The sequence below is a fragment of the Ailuropoda melanoleuca genome, chromosome 2 (genome assembly GCF_002007445.2).
Source record: "Ailuropoda melanoleuca isolate Jingjing chromosome 2, ASM200744v2, whole genome shotgun sequence".
Taxonomy (NCBI): Eukaryota; Metazoa; Chordata; class Mammalia; order Carnivora; family Ursidae; genus Ailuropoda; species Ailuropoda melanoleuca.
The window spans coordinates 134,080,071-134,097,486 of NC_048219.1; the positions used below are offsets into that span (position 1 = coordinate 134,080,071).

Consider the following 17,416-nt stretch of genomic DNA (forward strand, 5'->3'; position numbering starts at 1 on the left):
ATGAGCATACAAGCCGATATGCATACTCACGCTTCTCTATTTTTTGTTGGTTCATTTAATATGAATGGAAGCGTACTATACCTGATGTTTTTCACCTTCTGTTTTTCCACTTAACTACGAAAAATCGTCCCATATCAATGTGTGTGTGTGTGTGTGTGTGTGTGATTCTCTTCAAAAGGTGCAGTTAATATTTCATTGTATAAGAATGTTTTATCATTATTCCTTTAGTACCAACAACAAATGGCCAACAGATTAAAAGAGGAGACATCCTAATTGGTGTCCACACTAGCTGTGAAATTTAATATAAACCAAAGAATGAGGTTCTGAATCTTTGCTTATTTAAGTATAATTTAACACTCCCATTTACACAATAGCAGCTGAACAAAGTTTACTTTTACCACAATGAGGGGAGGGATGGTAGAGCATTAGGCTATAGTGATCAGCACATCCACAAAATTAATACAAACTTCAACACATTTGAAGAATATTTAAAGTAATGTATGTCTTTAATTTTATCTCTAGGCAGAACAGTGTGCTATTTATGCTACTTAATAAACAAATATGGAGACTTTTAATGACAGTTTCATTTGAATAAAAAGTAGATTACTCAACAGAAAAAATATTAAGGAATTTGAATTTAAGTGAATTTTAAAAAAATGTATTTTGGCAAATCTTGTTTTATTATGACGTGTGAAAACACCATTATGATACCAATGTACAATATTGTGTGTTACAACAGCATATCATATTTGTGCAGTAAGAGTATATTTATGTAATTTGAAAACTGTGTTTGAGAAAATTAATGCCTGTTACGGTTTAGAAGCAAATGTGTTTTATAAATGGCCCCTTGGCATATATTAAGCTCTTTACACATTAGATTAACTGAGGTAATGCTTAGCAAAATTATTGTTATCCCAATTTCTCTCTTGCCCATCAAAAGTATTTCACATGGGGCACCTGGGTGGCTCAGTCAGTTAAGCATCTGACTCTTGATTTCAGCTCAGGTCATGATCTCAGGGGCCTCGGATGAGCCCTGCCTTGGGCTCTGCGCTCAGCAGGAAGTCTGCTTGAGAGTCTCTCCTTCGCCTTCTGCCCCTCCCCCACACCCCCATCCCCTGTCCCCACTGGTGGGCGCAGGCACATACATGCGCTCTCACACTCTCAAAAAATTCTTAAAAAAAAAAAAAAGTACTTCAAACAACTTTTCTTTATGTATGGGGCCCCCCATCCTTAAATTAACGAGTCTCAGTTAATTAAAGAATGAGTTAGGTATTTCAAAAATTGTTTCAAATTATTTTTCTGAAATTTTATAACTTGGTAGTTACAAGCATCATGTAGGCTTGCTTAAATATATTTTTTTTACCAGCTTGAAGAATATTCCTATTCTTAAAATTCTTAGGAAAGGCTGTAATTATTTTTAAAGATTCTAATAATCCAAAAAAACTTTCAGAGTTGATTGGTTGACTAGCACAAATTTCCCCAAGCTTCGAAAAATAATAAAACAAGTTTGATTTGTATGTGTTATATCATGGCCACATTTGAGGACTATAATAAAAAAAGACTGGGTGAGGGCTGTGAACAATGAATAAATTCCACAAATATTGTAGCACAACTATCGTATTTCAGCTTCGTAAGTTTTAAGGGAAGAATACTCACTTTCAAAGAATACAGTGTTCAAAATCTTTGTGAAGTTTTAAGAGTTAACAACTTCCAAAGTATAAATGTTAAAAAATTACAGAAGTCATCTTTTTGAAAGTTTAATTATTGCAATATTTTACCTTTACTTAGTTTTATAGGATTTGAATTTTTAAGTTTTTCAGTTCCTCTAAAGAAAGCAACATTGAAACAAAACATAAAATTCGAAAATTCTTTAAAAGTCACAAAATGTAATATGTATAAATGAAATTTAAATTCTAAGCTTTTAGAAGACATGTTTGTAAGTCTGGAGCATTTTACTTTTAAATAATTAAAGCTTATAATTTCACTGAGATGTTTGGGATACTCTGTATATTTTTCCTGGAGATGATCGAAATGGCAGAATTGACAAATCTCGCTCTTTGCTAAAATAAAATCATATTAAATTACATCTATTCTAGGGGCGCCTGGGTGGCTCAGTCATTAAGCATCTGCCTTCGGCTCAGGGCGTGATCCCAGAGTTCTAGGATCGAGCCCCACATCGGGCTCCTCTGCTGGGAGCCTGCTTCTTCCTCTCCCACTCCTCCTGCCTGTGTTCCCTCTCTCGCTGGCTGTCTTTCTCTCTGTCAAATAAATAAATAAAATCTTAAAAAAAAAAATTACATCTATTCTACCACTCCCTCTCTGCCCCTCTCCCTACTTGAGTGCTCTCTCCCTCTCTCTCTCAAATAAATAAATAAATAAATAAAATCTTTTTGAAAAGTAGGGAGGCGCCAGGGTGGCTCAGTCCGTTGAGTATCCCACTCTTGGTTTCTGCTCAGGTCATACTCTCAGGGTCGTAAGACTGAGCCTCGCTTCGGTCTCTGTGCTTAGCATGGAGTCTGCCTGAGATTGTCTCTCTCTTCCAACCCCTCCTCCCTCTCCCTCGTCACGCACATGCTCTCTCTTCCTCACTCTCAAATAAATAAATAAATAAAATCTTTTTTTAAAAAATTACATCTGTTGTGGTGAACTACTTTTTTGTATTCATTCATTCATTCATTCATTCATTCAAAAAACACTTACTGTATCAGACACTACTGCAGTTGCTGCCAGAGTAGTTTTTCTTTTTTAAAAATCGAGATATGATTCACACTCAGTAAAATTCATTTTTAGAATCCATGTTGGAAGGCTTCATTTGATAGATGTATAGCTGGGTGACCACCAACACCATCAAGATATGGAACAAGTCCATCAGTCTCCAAAACCCCTGGGGCCCTTTGGTGATCAACCGCTCCCCCTAACCCTAGACCCTGGCAACCACTGTACGGACTGACCATAGTTTATCCATTCCTCAGTTTAGGGACATTGGGTTGTTTCTCATTTGGGACAATTATGAATAAAAATCTTAAAATAATTTACATGTACGTTTTTATGTGCAAAGAGGTTTTCATTTTCCTTGGAAAATACGTAGGAGTGGGATTGCTGGGTTATACAGAAAATGAATGCTTAAATTTTATTTTTAAAGACTTGTCAAACTATTTTCCAAACTGGCCACACAATATTGCATTACTATAAGCAGTATATGATATGATATTAATTTTAAATGATTTTAAATAAGGACTCATTCTGAATTAATTAAAAAATTAAATAAAATTATTTATAATGAAAGGCAAGTATTACCTAACTATAAATTTTTGCCATCTGGTAACAAAATAATTCCAATAATTTAACATAAAAATCCCAATTAAAAACAATACTATAGAAAATAAGCCATGCCTAGATAACAAATTAGTCCAAGAAAGAAAAAAATGTATATTCTTTTATATTCATAAAGTTAAACACTGAAAATAACAGAGTTCAAAGAGGTTGGCCAAAAAGCAGAAAACCAAATAGAACAAAAGCTCAAATCCTCCAAAGCCACTTATTTTATTCATCTTATGCCTTGCCATATTCATCTATCTGGTTAGGGAAAATGTGAAACTCCAAACCTGTAAGAGAATTTCAAGTGAAAGGGGGAAACTACTATTTCTTTGAGACATTTTTACACAAGGGATGACCAAGTAATGAAATGTTTACGTGGGGATAATCTTAATCTGCATCAAAGGAAGCACCAGGCAGGAAAGGCCCGGTCACCTACATGTCAGAGGCGTTCTGGCTGCCTCGGGCGTTCCAGGGCATTCGGAGAGAAAGTCTTCATCCCGCAGTTTGGGCACAGTGCAGTGTTCATGACTGGGAAGTCTGGGGCCGAGGGAGGCTTCTGCCAAAGAAGTAAAGTCTGTGGAAATGGCACTTAAGACAATAGAGTTACGGCGAGCAGGGAACAAGAAGCATTTCGAAGAAATCAGATTTGTTAGCTCAGCATTATCCATGCGTTAAACAAGAGGTAACCAGGGGAATAAAAGGAAAAGAAAGAGAAACAGATATCAAGCAAAGTTTGAATAGCATTCACACCTTCTTTCTAATACTTCTGAGTCTTCTCATTTCACTTATATAGTTTGATATTATTTAATAAAATCCCTTTGTGGAACAAAACAGTATCATTGATATTATTCTGTGTAAGACTTAAGAAGTAAGAAAAATCATGACTAGTGATATAAGGATAATGTTTTTAATCACAGAGGACAGGAGAATTCTTATATAAGATGTGTCAAAATCTCAAATTCCTAAAAATCACCTAAGGATTAAAGATTTAGGACCATCTGGGTGTTCCTGAGTTTCCCCTGTGTTTATGAATATTAATTCTGAAAATTAGGTAGGGTTATATTGAGCAATTTTCATACCTATAAAATTATCCCCATGTTAAAGTACTGGCATAGTAATATCCTATTTTTGATTAGACATTAGTCTGTCATGTTCATTTACATCTAACATTAAGTCTAAGAATTAAATTTTATATTTATTCTTATAATAGCTACTATTAAAAATATAGGGAAACAGTATTAAATTGAATTATTTTATTTTTACTGGCATTTAATTAATTTGGAGAACTCAAAATGTGACCATATAATAGAAAATACTTCTTGATGACAAATTTTTACCACTAAATTAGGACACTATGTATGTCAAATTCATACCTAGGACAGTTGTGTAAATAATGGTACATTACACCTTGGTGTAAGTTTCTTCTGAACACACTAAGGTACATTCCTAACTAATATGTGTCCTTCTTGGGAAGGACATTAATAAGTGGTAACCTGACACTGCATAAGGAAAGTTCTTAAGCTACCATCACAGAACTAAAATTTTGAGTTCTGCCAGTTTCATACTCAACCCAGGGTGGAAAATTTTTCATTTCGTAATATAAAATCTGGGAAATAGAGTCAAAGCATCTGTATGTCTTTCATAGACAGAGCATTATAACTAGAATCATTCCTCAACTGCCATGAAAGGTCTTTTTCAGGAACTACGTGATGTGGAATCAAGGTGTCCTACCTGGGCTGGGCAGCCCCGTGGGAGAGCTTGCTTCCAAAACACTGTCCGAAGGAACGGCATGTTCTGCCTGCAGGGCTGGGGGGCAGAAGCAGCACAACTTACATACAAGTCACATTCACAAATGTAGCAATTCCTTAGTAGCTTAATTTATTTGTATATAATTTGGGAAGAGATAGCCGTAACTCTGTTAGAAGCCATTTCTTCGTCCAGCTTTGATACAACTAAAGCCAACTTAGCTTCCCCTTCCTACTGGCAGTCAATCCTGGAAGGAGAGTGTCCTGAATAGATTCACAAATGATCACATACTCAGTTTTAGGATCAGGGAGCTACACAATTTTTTCTTTTTTTCTTTTTTTTTTTTTTTTGGTTATGTTACAGATTTTAAAAAGATAGTTAAGTGAGAAAAATCAGGGACTATCTAAATATTATTAAAATTAATTAAAAAGCCTGAGTTTAAGTATTGTCTTTTAGTAAAAAGACCTGATTTACTTTACTGTCTATATGAAACCAGACCTAACACACATGGAATGTTAACGGGAAAAGTAACATTACCAGTGACAGGACTATTTTCATCACTTTGATGCAGGTGTGTTTTGGAGGGTGGGGAAGGTGCTTTTCGCTTTGTCCTCTTCAAAGACAAACTGCCAGCAGATGCACTACTGAGCTGCAGTGAGCCAGTTCTCACTATGCCTGCTCCACAGGGACTCTGGAAAACAAAATGACCAGACACAATCTGTATTTAGAAATTGACAGCAAACTTCAGGAAGACACTGACCTTTACATCAGCTGCTTTAGATGCCAATGTGAAACATAAGAGTCATTCCTTCAAAAAACATTTATGGAGTACCTGCCGTGTGCCAGGAGCTGAGCTATGAGACGGAGATGTAAAGTAAAGTAAAATATGGTCCTTCTCAAGGAACTCAGGCCAGCATGGAAGAATGGCATACCAACAACCAATTATAATGTGGAGGACTCATAATAGTTAAAAATTAGCTTTCAAAGAAAAATATGGAGAAAATAGGGATGTAGAGTAAGAGGTGAAAAGGGAAGGATATCTGACGTTAAAACAGCTGGCTTGATTAATCTTTCTTTTTTAGTACTAATGTATTAACGACAAACATCTCAAAAATTTATATGTCTACCCACGGCAAGGTCATTTGAGGTCACCGACTCCATATGCAGCTACTGCTCACACGGCCAGCATGTGACCGTCAGCAGACCCAAAGACAGGCCCGCCTCGGCAGACCGCCGGCTGCCTCCTGGAGCACTGCCACGCCATCTCACGCTTTCTCTTTACAACCAACCTGCTTCAACGAGTTGTTCATAGTCTTTTTGTCTCCAATTTCTCATCCCCCACTGGAACCAGCCCAACCAGATTTTTCCCAACTTTTGATCCACTAAAACTATTCCTATCAAAGTCGTCAATGACCACAACCACAACTAAACTACTGGTTAATTCTCAGAACTCATTTATTTGACCTGTTAGCAGCATTCAACAGACTAGACTACCCTCTTAAAATTCTCTTTTACTTACTTCCAGATGACCACATTCCTACTCTAGACAGATCCCAACGCTCCATTTTCTTTTACGGCTCTTTTTCATCTCAGTCCTTAGCTACACTCTCTTCAGTATGTATGTTCACTCTGTTGGTAATCTCCTCCATTCCCTTGCACTTACATATTATTCATATGCTGATTAATTCCAAACTTACGCCTCCATCCTCTATCTGATCTCCACTTAATATCCACGGGGATTTCAAACATGGCATGTCTAAAACTGAGATCCTGATAATCCCTTCTTCCCCTCTCCCAGCAAAAATAGTCCTGTTCCCACAGTCTCTCCTATTTCAGGAAGGAGCAAGTCATTCCTCCATTTGTTCAGTCCAGTGACTTTGGAGTCGTCCTCCTCTCCTTTCTCTCTCACGCCACATGAAGTCCATCCCGTTGGCGCATCAGCTTGACTGCTACCACATGGTCTGGATTACCATCAAGCACCTCCCAGCTGGACTCTGCTTCCACACGGTTCCCCTATGGCCCTTTCTCAACATACCAGCAAAAGGATCCTATCAAAACCGAACTTTGCTTAGGGTCACTTTGTTCAAAACCTGCTAACAGTTTCCCAGTCGGCACAGAAAGGCCGAAGTCTAGGTGAGGACGACTACAGCAGTTAAGCACCAAGCCCCTAGATCTCTCCGACCACCTCCTGCCCGGAGTGTCCTCTCCTAGGGACACAGCACAGTTAGGTCCACAATGGCAGCACTTGATGGAACACACCCCTCACCGAGGTTAACTCCTCTTAACATGGGGGCAGGCAGGGTAGCACCTAGCTGACCTGAAGGCGAGTCAAACCATTCAATATTCTCTGTATCAACTGATGAACAGCTCCCTCCCCCTCCATACGGCGGCCCTTCCTGCAGAACGTCTCCAACCTAACCAGCAAGGAAAGAGCTAAAGCCCGCCACCCAACCCAGACTGATTCAGTCACTAAAGCCAATTCTGATTAAACCTAAGGGCCGTCCCTCACCCCCCACCAGCTCCAGGGTGGATGTGGAGACAGATCTTCAGTTGCACTTTGGACTTTTGAAACAATCAGGAGAAGGACCCTTGGCAATAAAGGGCTAAGAAGGAAAGGCATGGTATCATACAGCTGGACGAGCAGTATTTAAATGTCATTTTGAGCAGAATATAAAGTTTTCTTCTTTTGATTAATGATATAGCTCCGTATTTGGAAACTTTCATTTGCTATCTTAAAAAATTAACAAGTTTAGGAGTCGTTAGGAAAAAGTCCAAAAATTCTCCTAAAACAATGCAGCACTTCACTTTTCAAAACAATGATATAAATATCAAAAGCAGTAGAATATGCCATTTTATTTCTCAGATCAATTTACTCAGTAAAGCCCTATTAAGGCATGCTGCCCTCCTCTCACAGACCTACTTACAGGTAAGAACACAGTAAGTGATCAATAAGTAATTGCTGAATGCACAAATTTGGGGCAGCATTTGATTTTCCTCCTACTTCCACACTGCAAACTTGTTTCAGTGCTTAGACTGTTTGCTCTCATGAGGTCTATGATACAAACCTGTGTTCCCCTTTAGGCCAGATTCCCAATCACTGTCATTTATTGATCTTTTCTATTACCTGATAAAAGTAGTCATGACCTGAGTTAGTCATGAATTTCTCAAATGACAGTATCTGTTTAAGAGTTAGAGCTCTTAAATTTTGGTCATAATAAAATATACAGAAATTAGAAGGGAGGAATTTATATTGCAGACTCACAAGTTTATATGAACCTATCCGTAGCTCAAAGACAAAATAAAAACAGACCCACATATTTCATTTATGTCCCTAGAGGTCTTAAAATAAGCAAACTTTTTTTTTTTTGGTACAGGATATTTATATTTCTATGGATAAAGAATTTAAAATTTGTCAAAATACACAGATTTTAGTTTTACTAAAAATTTTTCAATAGCATTTATGAAGACAGCAGAGGGAAAAGAAGAGCAAAGACACGAAGATTTTGAAGGAGCACATCTTTTATAACTTTATCCTACAGAACTTAACTCCCTTTACCCTGTTTTGCAAGTGTAACATGAAAAGATATGGACATACATTATTAGAGCTTGGATCACAGAGACTGAGAAGGAAGACACTAAGACAGCATGACTGTCACTGAGTGGTAGCAGAAAGATGTACATGACCTGTGATAACTAGATTCCATGCTATAATTAATAGTTAAAACTTGCTACGTTTATGACAAAACTGTAAATTTAACAACTTATGTAGATGGGCCAAGAGCAGGAGTTTTCAAGGAACAAGAATGGTAAGTTTAGATAATCCGCAACAGATTAATGACAGAAAGAGAAATTTTGTCCTGAGGTATAATAATATTAGTGTTAATGTTCAAGGAAATAGCTTAATATCTATTTCTTGTCTTTCAAGACAGAGAGACAAGAGTTTTATGTTGTTATTGTTAGAGAGAGAGAGAGAGAGCACAGGGGAGAGGAGTAGGGAGAGACTCTTAAGCAGGCTCCACCACCAGCACAGAGCCCGACACAAGGCTTGATCTCATGACCCCAGGATCATGACCTGAGCCAAAATCAAGAGTCAGATGCTTAACTGATTGAGCCCCTCAGGCACCCCTGCATGTTTTCTTTTTTACTGCTAGAAAATAATTTCAATCAGCTAAGAAGGACAGGTAAAATAAAATAAAAATCAAACGGGAGTTATTTCGTGTAAAATAAAACATCACTATTAAGACCAAAGTGGAGGAACCCCTGGACCTTGGGAAAGGGATGTTCTCTATCTACTGCAAGCACCCTTTTCTTGGGTAAAAGCCCACAGGAAAAGAAGAAGCATTTAAGTTAGAAGATCCAGGTGTTCCTAAATAGACTGCAACCAAGAAAAGTGGTGTGCACTGAGGAATGTGGGTGGAATATACGTAGCCAGCACACAAGAATGGAGAGGTTCCTAACCCAAGAATAGCTACTTCTAGAAAGCAGACTCACTGAACCACCACAGCTGCTTAAGTAAACAAATCATGATTGCTAGGGAAACAAAAGCAAAAATGAAGTACTGGACTTCATCGAGATAAAAAGCTTCTGCACAGCAAAGGAAACAACAAAACTAAAAGGTGACCTAAAGAATGGGAGAAGATATTGACAAATGACATACCTGATAAAGGGTCAGTATCTAAAAATCCATAAAGAACTTATCAAACTCAACACCCAAAAAACAAATAATCCAGTTAAGAAATGGGCAGAATATATGAATAGACATTTTTCCAAAGAAGACATCCAGACGGCCAATAGACACATGAAAAGATGCTCAACATCACTCAGCATCAGAGAGATACAATCAAAACTACAAAGAGATATCACCTCACCTGTCAGAATGGCTAAAATGAACAACACAGGAAACAACTGATGTTGGTGAGGATGCAGAGAAAGGGGAACCTCTAACACTGCTGGTGGGAATGCAAACTGGTGCAGCCAATGTGGAAAATAGTATGGAGTTTCCTCAAAAAGTTACAAATAGAACTACCCTATGACCCAGCAATCACACTACTAGGTATTTACCCAAAGGATACATAAACACCAATTCAAAGGGGCACATGCACCCTGATGTCTATAGCAGCATTATCAACAATAGCAAAATTATGGAAAGAGCCCAAGTGTCCACTGACTGATGAATGGATATATAAGATGTGGTATATATACAGAATGGAATATTACTCAGCCATAAAAAATGAAACCTTGCCATTTGCAATGGTGTGGATGGATCTAGAGTGTATTATGCTAAGCGAAATAAGTCAGAGAAAGACAAATACCATATGATTTCACTCATATGGGGAATTTAAGAAACAAAATAGATGAACATAGGGGAAAGAAAAAAGAGAGGGAAGGAAATAAAAAAGTTTTTTTTTTTTAAGATCTTATTTGGGAGAGAAAGCACAAGCCGGGGGAGGGGTGGAGTGGTAGGGGCAGACAGAGAGGGAGAAGCAGACTCCTTGAGGAGCAGGGAGCCTGATTTGGGGCTTGATCACAAGACCCCAGGATCATGACCTGAGCCAAAGTCAGACACTTGAACCAACTGAGCCACCCAAGTGTTCCAAGAGACTTTTAACTACAGAGAACAAACGGAGGATTGTTGGAGGGGAGGGGCGTGAAGGATGGACTAACTGGGTGATGGAGATTAAGGAGGGCACATGCTGTGTTGAGCGTTGGGTATTATATGTAAGTGGTGAATCACTAAATTCTACTCCTGAAATATTACATTATATGTTAACTAGAATTTAAGTAAAAACTTGAAACATTAAAAATAAATAAAATGCTAAAAATTCTTTAAAAAGAAAGAAAAAAGGTGAGGAAGGCCATCAGTGCCTAACCAAGCAGCATCCCTAAGCCCTAGTTTTCCTGTGCCCTTCAGGGCACAGGACCTCTCTACCTTTGCATTAGTCAGGCTTGACCTACCCAGTAGTTTTGAATGTGAGCTTGCGTCTAACTGGAGAGAGGCTTCTAGAGGTTTGCAAGTTGGAAGGCAGACTAGTGTCATGCTTACCAAACAAATGAGCTTTGCAGACAATGTCCAGGCTTGAACCAGGGAACATGGCCACCTAGTGTCTCTGCAACCTTCAGCCTCCTCATCTATAAAGTGGGAAAAGTTAACAGTACCTCCAGCTCAGAAAGGGCTGGATGCTGATGTGAAATGACATGGGTGAAAACTCAGCACAGTGCTTAGTATACAGCACCGGCTCCGCAAGTATGAGCTAATGTTACATGCAGCTCATCTATTTTAAAGTATGTGAACATGATCTGTAAATAAAATAAGCAAATGATAGTTCTAATGTAGAGTGACAAGTATGGATAAAAGGAGGTACTAACTCTAGATTGTACTTTGTCTGCAGTGATGGTGTTAGTAAGAGTCCTATTAGAGTCCATCTCTGTAATAATCAACCTTAAAACCCCACCAGTGCCCAGCATTCAGGAACTGGCGGTTAGTCCACTGAGTAAGCCAAATTCATTGTGTGTAAATCATTATGTGTAAAAATTCCCCCTTTAGGTCACCTCAGACAGCTCCATTCTACCTTTAAGGAATTTAATAAAAGCACAATATTTCACACTACTTTGCTAAATCTCAGTGATGGATATATGAATGTGTATAATATGTGAATTTGAATATTTCATAAATTTAATGTAAAGAATTAAAGTTGAAAAACTATTTAGAATGGTCTTTAGCTTTTGGCACCAAGATACATTTCCTTTGGCCAAATTATGACTGAAATTTTTTAAATGAAGTTGAGATTAAACTATATTTAAATCCAAAGGGTTTACAAAACAAGAACACAGAGAGGTTTCTACTCACTAGGGGAAAACGCTTTGGTTAATGATTAGAGATGTTCAATTATTTACTTTAGTTAGAGTCACTAAGCCTGCCTGCCATTAGCGAAAACTGCACCCTTAACAGGAATGCACATCACTGAATTTTACAGTCTGTGAAAAGGAAAATACTGCACAGAGAAGAGAACACTCTGGCGAAAGTGGCAAGGTCAAGTTGAAAACCATGCCAGATACTTAATCCCTCAGAATTCACACCCAGATCAGGATTTACTGGTTCCAAATGGAACTAAATTTAGCTGAAGAAAATAGAATTGAATGGCATTCAGTAGATTTACTGAGTACTAGCTCTCTACAAGTTATTAGATCACATATTAATCACGGTTGAATTATAAGATGTGGGTCATTGAAATCAATATATTCTGCAGAAAACAGTAAAGGAAAAATCGCAAACAAAAATAAGAAAAAAAATTGAATCAAAGGACAGAAATATAGTAGCTCAACTTCAAGGAGATTTTTAAATGTTTCTATTAGAACCTTTGGGTTTTTATTTGTTTATGATTTCCACATGTGGGGAGGAATGGCTTAGAGGAGAAAACCTAAGCCACCCCTTGAAACTGTCTTAAAACTCATACTTTTCCTTCTTAAGTACCAGAATCACATTATCCTTCTCCAACTTGGATATTCTCTACAAATACTATGACATACTATTTAATTTACTGTGAATTATATCCCAAAGCATGACCTTTTACATAACTAAAGGTCAAGTTTGAACTCTTTTTTTTTTAAGGACTGACTGATTGATTGATTGATTGATTTATGAGAGAGTGCGCACACGCACAAGCAGGGGGAGAGGCAGAGGAAGAGGGAGAAGCAGGGAGCCCAATGCGGGGCTTGACCCCAGGACCCTGAGATCATGACCTGAGCCAAAGGCAGAGGCTAAACTGAATGAGCCACCCAGGCACCCCAAGTTTGAATTCTTAACTCTTATGGAAGAATTCTTTCTAAAATAATTTTACAACTTAGACAACAGGTCAGTTTTCTTAAACTTCAAAACTTATAATAAAGTAAATGTAATATAGAAGTATGAGGTATTGTAATGAATTTGCAAAATAAAGCTGTAAAGGCAAGTTTTTTTTAATCACAATGAATTGTTTTATTACTGATTTGATCACAAAATTAGCACAATCTTGTATAAGACGGAAACAATGCATACAATGATGAGGTAAAAAAAGAGAAATCCCTGTAAATCCCAACAAACATAGGTTACCTCATAGAAGTTCTGGTGTCCAGCCTTTTACACATATCCTCTATACTTGGATACACACATACACATGCATTTTTTTTGACTTGTATTGAATGAAGGCCTATATGCCAGTTTCTTTCTTTATGAAGTTTTTAATAAAATGCTACTGGGCACCTGGGTGGTGCAGTCATTGAGCATCTGCCTTCAGCTTAGGGCGTGATCCCAGCGTTCTGGGATCGAGCCCCACATCAGGCTCCTCCGCTAGGAGCCTGCTTCTTCCTCTCCCACTCCCCCTGCTTGTGTTCCCTCTCTCGCTGGCTGTCTCTGTCAAATAAATAAAATTTTAAAAAATAAAATAAAATAAAATAAATAAATAAAATGCTATTATGGTGAAACTGGGCATGTTTGTACTGCTACCCCAAATCTCTTTCCACACCCTTCCCCTCCCTTAAACGGCACTTCGTCCTGACTCCTAAAAATCTAGGACTTATATATCCTCCTTTCATGTTCTCTCAATAAACCTGTTTTAAGATCCTTCACTCACAGCACTGAAAGTCTTAGCCTGTCTAGGTCAATTTAGATGAAGAAAACAACTATCAGTGAAGGGGTATAAGAAACAGAGGTGATATGTCCAGTCCCAGACTACAGTATGTAGGGTAAGGAGAAACAGGGCAGTAGTATCAGGCCCTGGAGCTCTTAAAACCACACCATATAAGCAGTCATCTATTCTGCCAATTTTAAGGGTGTCCTATCAACATCCTATTTGTTGAAATAAATTCTATGACAGCAAGTAATGAGATTAGAGCTGGATTCACTTAGAGGTGTCTAAATACCACCACCACCTGTAACTTGTATCTTTTTTGGTTACTAAAATTCTAATCCCTTCAGAAGATTCTGGGTAGCCAAGCTTACCACTAGATTTTTCTCAAAGTGGTTTCTCAAAGTCTAGATACAAACACCTCATTAGTCAATGATAACACCTGTACCCTCTATTTAACAAACTCATTAACCTGAGCATATCTTCCTCAAACTCTGTATCCTATACCTCTTTTTACTGATGCCCAAAGCACTGGTGTTGACTTTTGTGTTATAGTCAGGAGTTCAGGGAGAAAGATGTTAATCAGTGCTTTATCTCGTTATTGTCCTTTAGAGTTTCAGAAATCCTCAGAGAAGTAATACCAGGACTAGGCATCACTATCTGATTAACAGTGATCAAACCAAAGATCCATGTAACAAAGCACTTTTATCTGTTAAAGGCCGATTTTAACAGACAACAAAAGAATAAAATAATTTGATAGCACTAGAGTTGGAAGAGACCTTTGGAAATTTAGTTAGAAAATTTTATTGTACAGAGAAGAAATCCAAGCCACTAAGAAGTTCAATGGCTTGTTCTTCAAAGTAGAAGACAAAGGAGGCAATGAAAAAAATGATGACAATAACAGACCTACTGGTAGAGCCAAGACTATCTCTTAAGCCAGAGTGGGGCTGCTTCTGCCATAATATACTCCCTTTCCAGCCCTTCTCCATGTAGATCAGAAAACAAAACAAAACAAAACACACATTTTACAACCTGGGTTATACTCTTGTAAGGTTTTTAAACTTCTCTCCCTGAGGCAACTTGCGCTTTCATTGCATCAACCCTATAATACTTTGAGATATCGTATAACCAAGTCATATTAGTGGTAATCCCGTACTAATGACATTTTTTAAATGCCCAAAGATGAGGGCCTAACTCAGTAATACATTCCCAATTACAAAAAAAAAAAAAAAAGAGAGAGAGAGAGAGAAGAGAAATCAGGAGAAATCAGCTCAGGATCAAGTTAAAAAGACAGACAATGGTGGTAATCAAGGTTCTCCATGATCAGTGATCAGAAAGAATAAAAGTGTCTAGAGGTAGGGTAGGAGAGTAGGGAACATTCTATAGATTGACTGTGGGGTCCCCCACCAAGTAAAGTAGCAATCAAGGGAACAATCTAGGATCAACTCAGTTCATCTCGGAAAGGGGAGCCAACACTGTATGGCAGGCATTATCCGAGTGACCCCATAGTTTTACCCTCATGGCTCCAGGAAAGAGGCCTGCTTCTCTCGGCCCTGGTCTCTGGTACATGCTGATTACCAAAGAAAGCATTTCCTCCCCCACGAGGTCCCAAATGTCATAGTGGTAGAAAGTCTAAGTAAGCTTCATACTATACGAACTTGTAAAGGAAGCTTCCTAACACTGATAATTTTAAATATTTTATTAATACAGTATGTCCTTCAGAGAGGCACAACTTTTGTGTACTGGGAGATAAGGGAGAGAAATCCACATTAACTCCACGTATGACCTATTGTTCTTTGAACAGTATTACTCTCTAAAGTCTAACAACTTTATAATGAGCATAGTTCTTACATTTGGCTCAGAGGTAAAGCTGGCAGAAACCAAAAAAGTAATGGCTCAGTGGACTTTCGAGAGCATTAAATGAGTAATGTGCTTAGTACCTGGTCTGACACATGAGTAAGTGCTACATAAGCATTAGTCATTAATTTTGCAATTATGATTAAGACTACCAAGACTAAGTATATTTGTATATATGGGAAAGCCTTACAAGGGAGAAGCAGATTATATCCTATTATGCTGCACTGGTGCATTTCTCTACTGAATGAAACAAGTCCTATTTTTGGGAATACAGACAGCTGTACTCCGTATATCAAACTAAAAATGCCATGGCAACCACTGTTCCTAGGCAATTGTAGAATTATGTGTGTGGTTTTCTTTCTATATGATAAATATAAGTGGAAAGTGGCGGGGAAAATCAAATGTTGTGTGATAACCTGGAGAAAAAGCCAAAAAGATTTCTTAAAGATTACAAATACATGCTCTTTTTATGACAACCTTAATGACTCTGCATAGAACATCTAGTATTAAAACTCATTAAGTGACACAAAGACCAACAATATTCTTGCACATTTTATAAACATGTGACAATCTATCATCTTACCCGCTTACAAACCATGATAAATATTAAAAGGTAAAACTGAGTTAAAAATGAATACTGTCAAACATTTCTTAAAAACAATTAAATCAGCCATTAAAAAATGAACACACTCTTAAGCATTAAATTTCACTTGCATAATACTGGATGGCAAAGTATTTCCATTTCTCAACATTTGAGTGTTTGTCTGCACCAGAATGCAAAATGAGACCAAATAAAAAGTTCAAGATAATTCCTTACTGTGTTTCCAGCCAAAAGCCAATATCCGAAAGAAAATGAGGTACCATTCTCGTAGCCTGGGAAAAGCCGCTTTACTGCTGTGTACACACAGAACTCCAAAGAGCAAAACCATACCAAACCGTGCAAAAATAAAGAATTCTCCGAAAGTTTCTGTGGATCCTATGGGTCAAGATTATCTGCAACTTGTGTCCAACTCTTCCTCCTCTTCTTCACATGTAAAATACTCTTAAAAGGCTCATTGTCAATAACACTAGGACCTCCTTTGGCCACAGATTTTATTACGTGTGCTCCCCACAGAAACCTGGTCAATGAACACGGTATAGATACTGCATTTCAGAACTTAGTTTCGATCCCAGAAGTCTAAGTGATTGTCGATTTAAGACAATGTCATTGCATTTCTGACTTTTGTCATGTGTGAAATAAATGACAATCTACGTAAATAACTATATACGTATAATCTTACTGTAAATAACTGTATGCATTTATACAGGAATACATGTGATACGATTTAGGTAAACAACAGTAGGGGCCAGCCATTACATATGTTTTTGCATAAATGGCATTTCAAATCCTCAGGCAGAATCATAGTCACAAAATGCTCAAAAAGATCAGAGAAAAACTGCCAGAAAATTTCTAATTGGATAGTTTTCTTCTGCAACTGAACACTTCCAGAGAAGATCGTATATTCACCTTTATAAGGAACAGGATACAAGGCTTGAAATGTAAAGGAGTACCTAGATATTTAGGGACGTGAGAAAACAACACGGTAGCAATGACAGTAAACTATGTATTCTTTAAAATGTATTCTTCAGGTGGATCAAATAATTTAGTAGCAAAACTGTCCCCCAAAAAACAGGTTAGGATACGTTATTTTACTGACTTGGATCTTTATTGAATCCTCTTTGGAAATTGCACAATCAGTTGCCAAAATTAGCTCAGAAAATCAACAGCCTTTTATGTGAAGAGTTTCAGTTTAAGCTCCAAAATCACTATCCAATACTTTAATTTGCCAGTATGGAGAAATGCCTTGCAGAAATGAGACAAAGTATTAAATACTGACAGCCAAAAAGCATAA

General features: G+C 37.6%; 1 protein-coding gene across 7 annotated transcripts in view; it reads right to left on the reverse strand.

The window, feature by feature from the left end:
• COBLL1 (cordon-bleu WH2 repeat protein like 1) overlaps positions 1 to 17,416 on the reverse strand; it is a 161,513-nt gene that overhangs the window by 17,085 nt on the left and 127,012 nt on the right. For 6 of the 7 annotated variants that reach the window (XM_034654665.1, XM_034654662.1, XM_034654661.1 and 3 more), the window contains 3 exons: positions 5,602 to 5,755; positions 5,050 to 5,124; positions 3,755 to 3,892 (listed from right to left, as the gene is read on the reverse strand). In XM_034654665.1, the coding sequence (XP_034510556.1) occupies positions 3,755 to 3,892; positions 5,050 to 5,124; positions 5,602 to 5,755 (367 nt within the window). The remainder of the gene's footprint in view (positions 1 to 3,754; positions 3,893 to 5,049; positions 5,125 to 5,601; positions 5,756 to 17,416) is intronic. The other variant, XM_019808462.2, reaches the window with a different exon arrangement.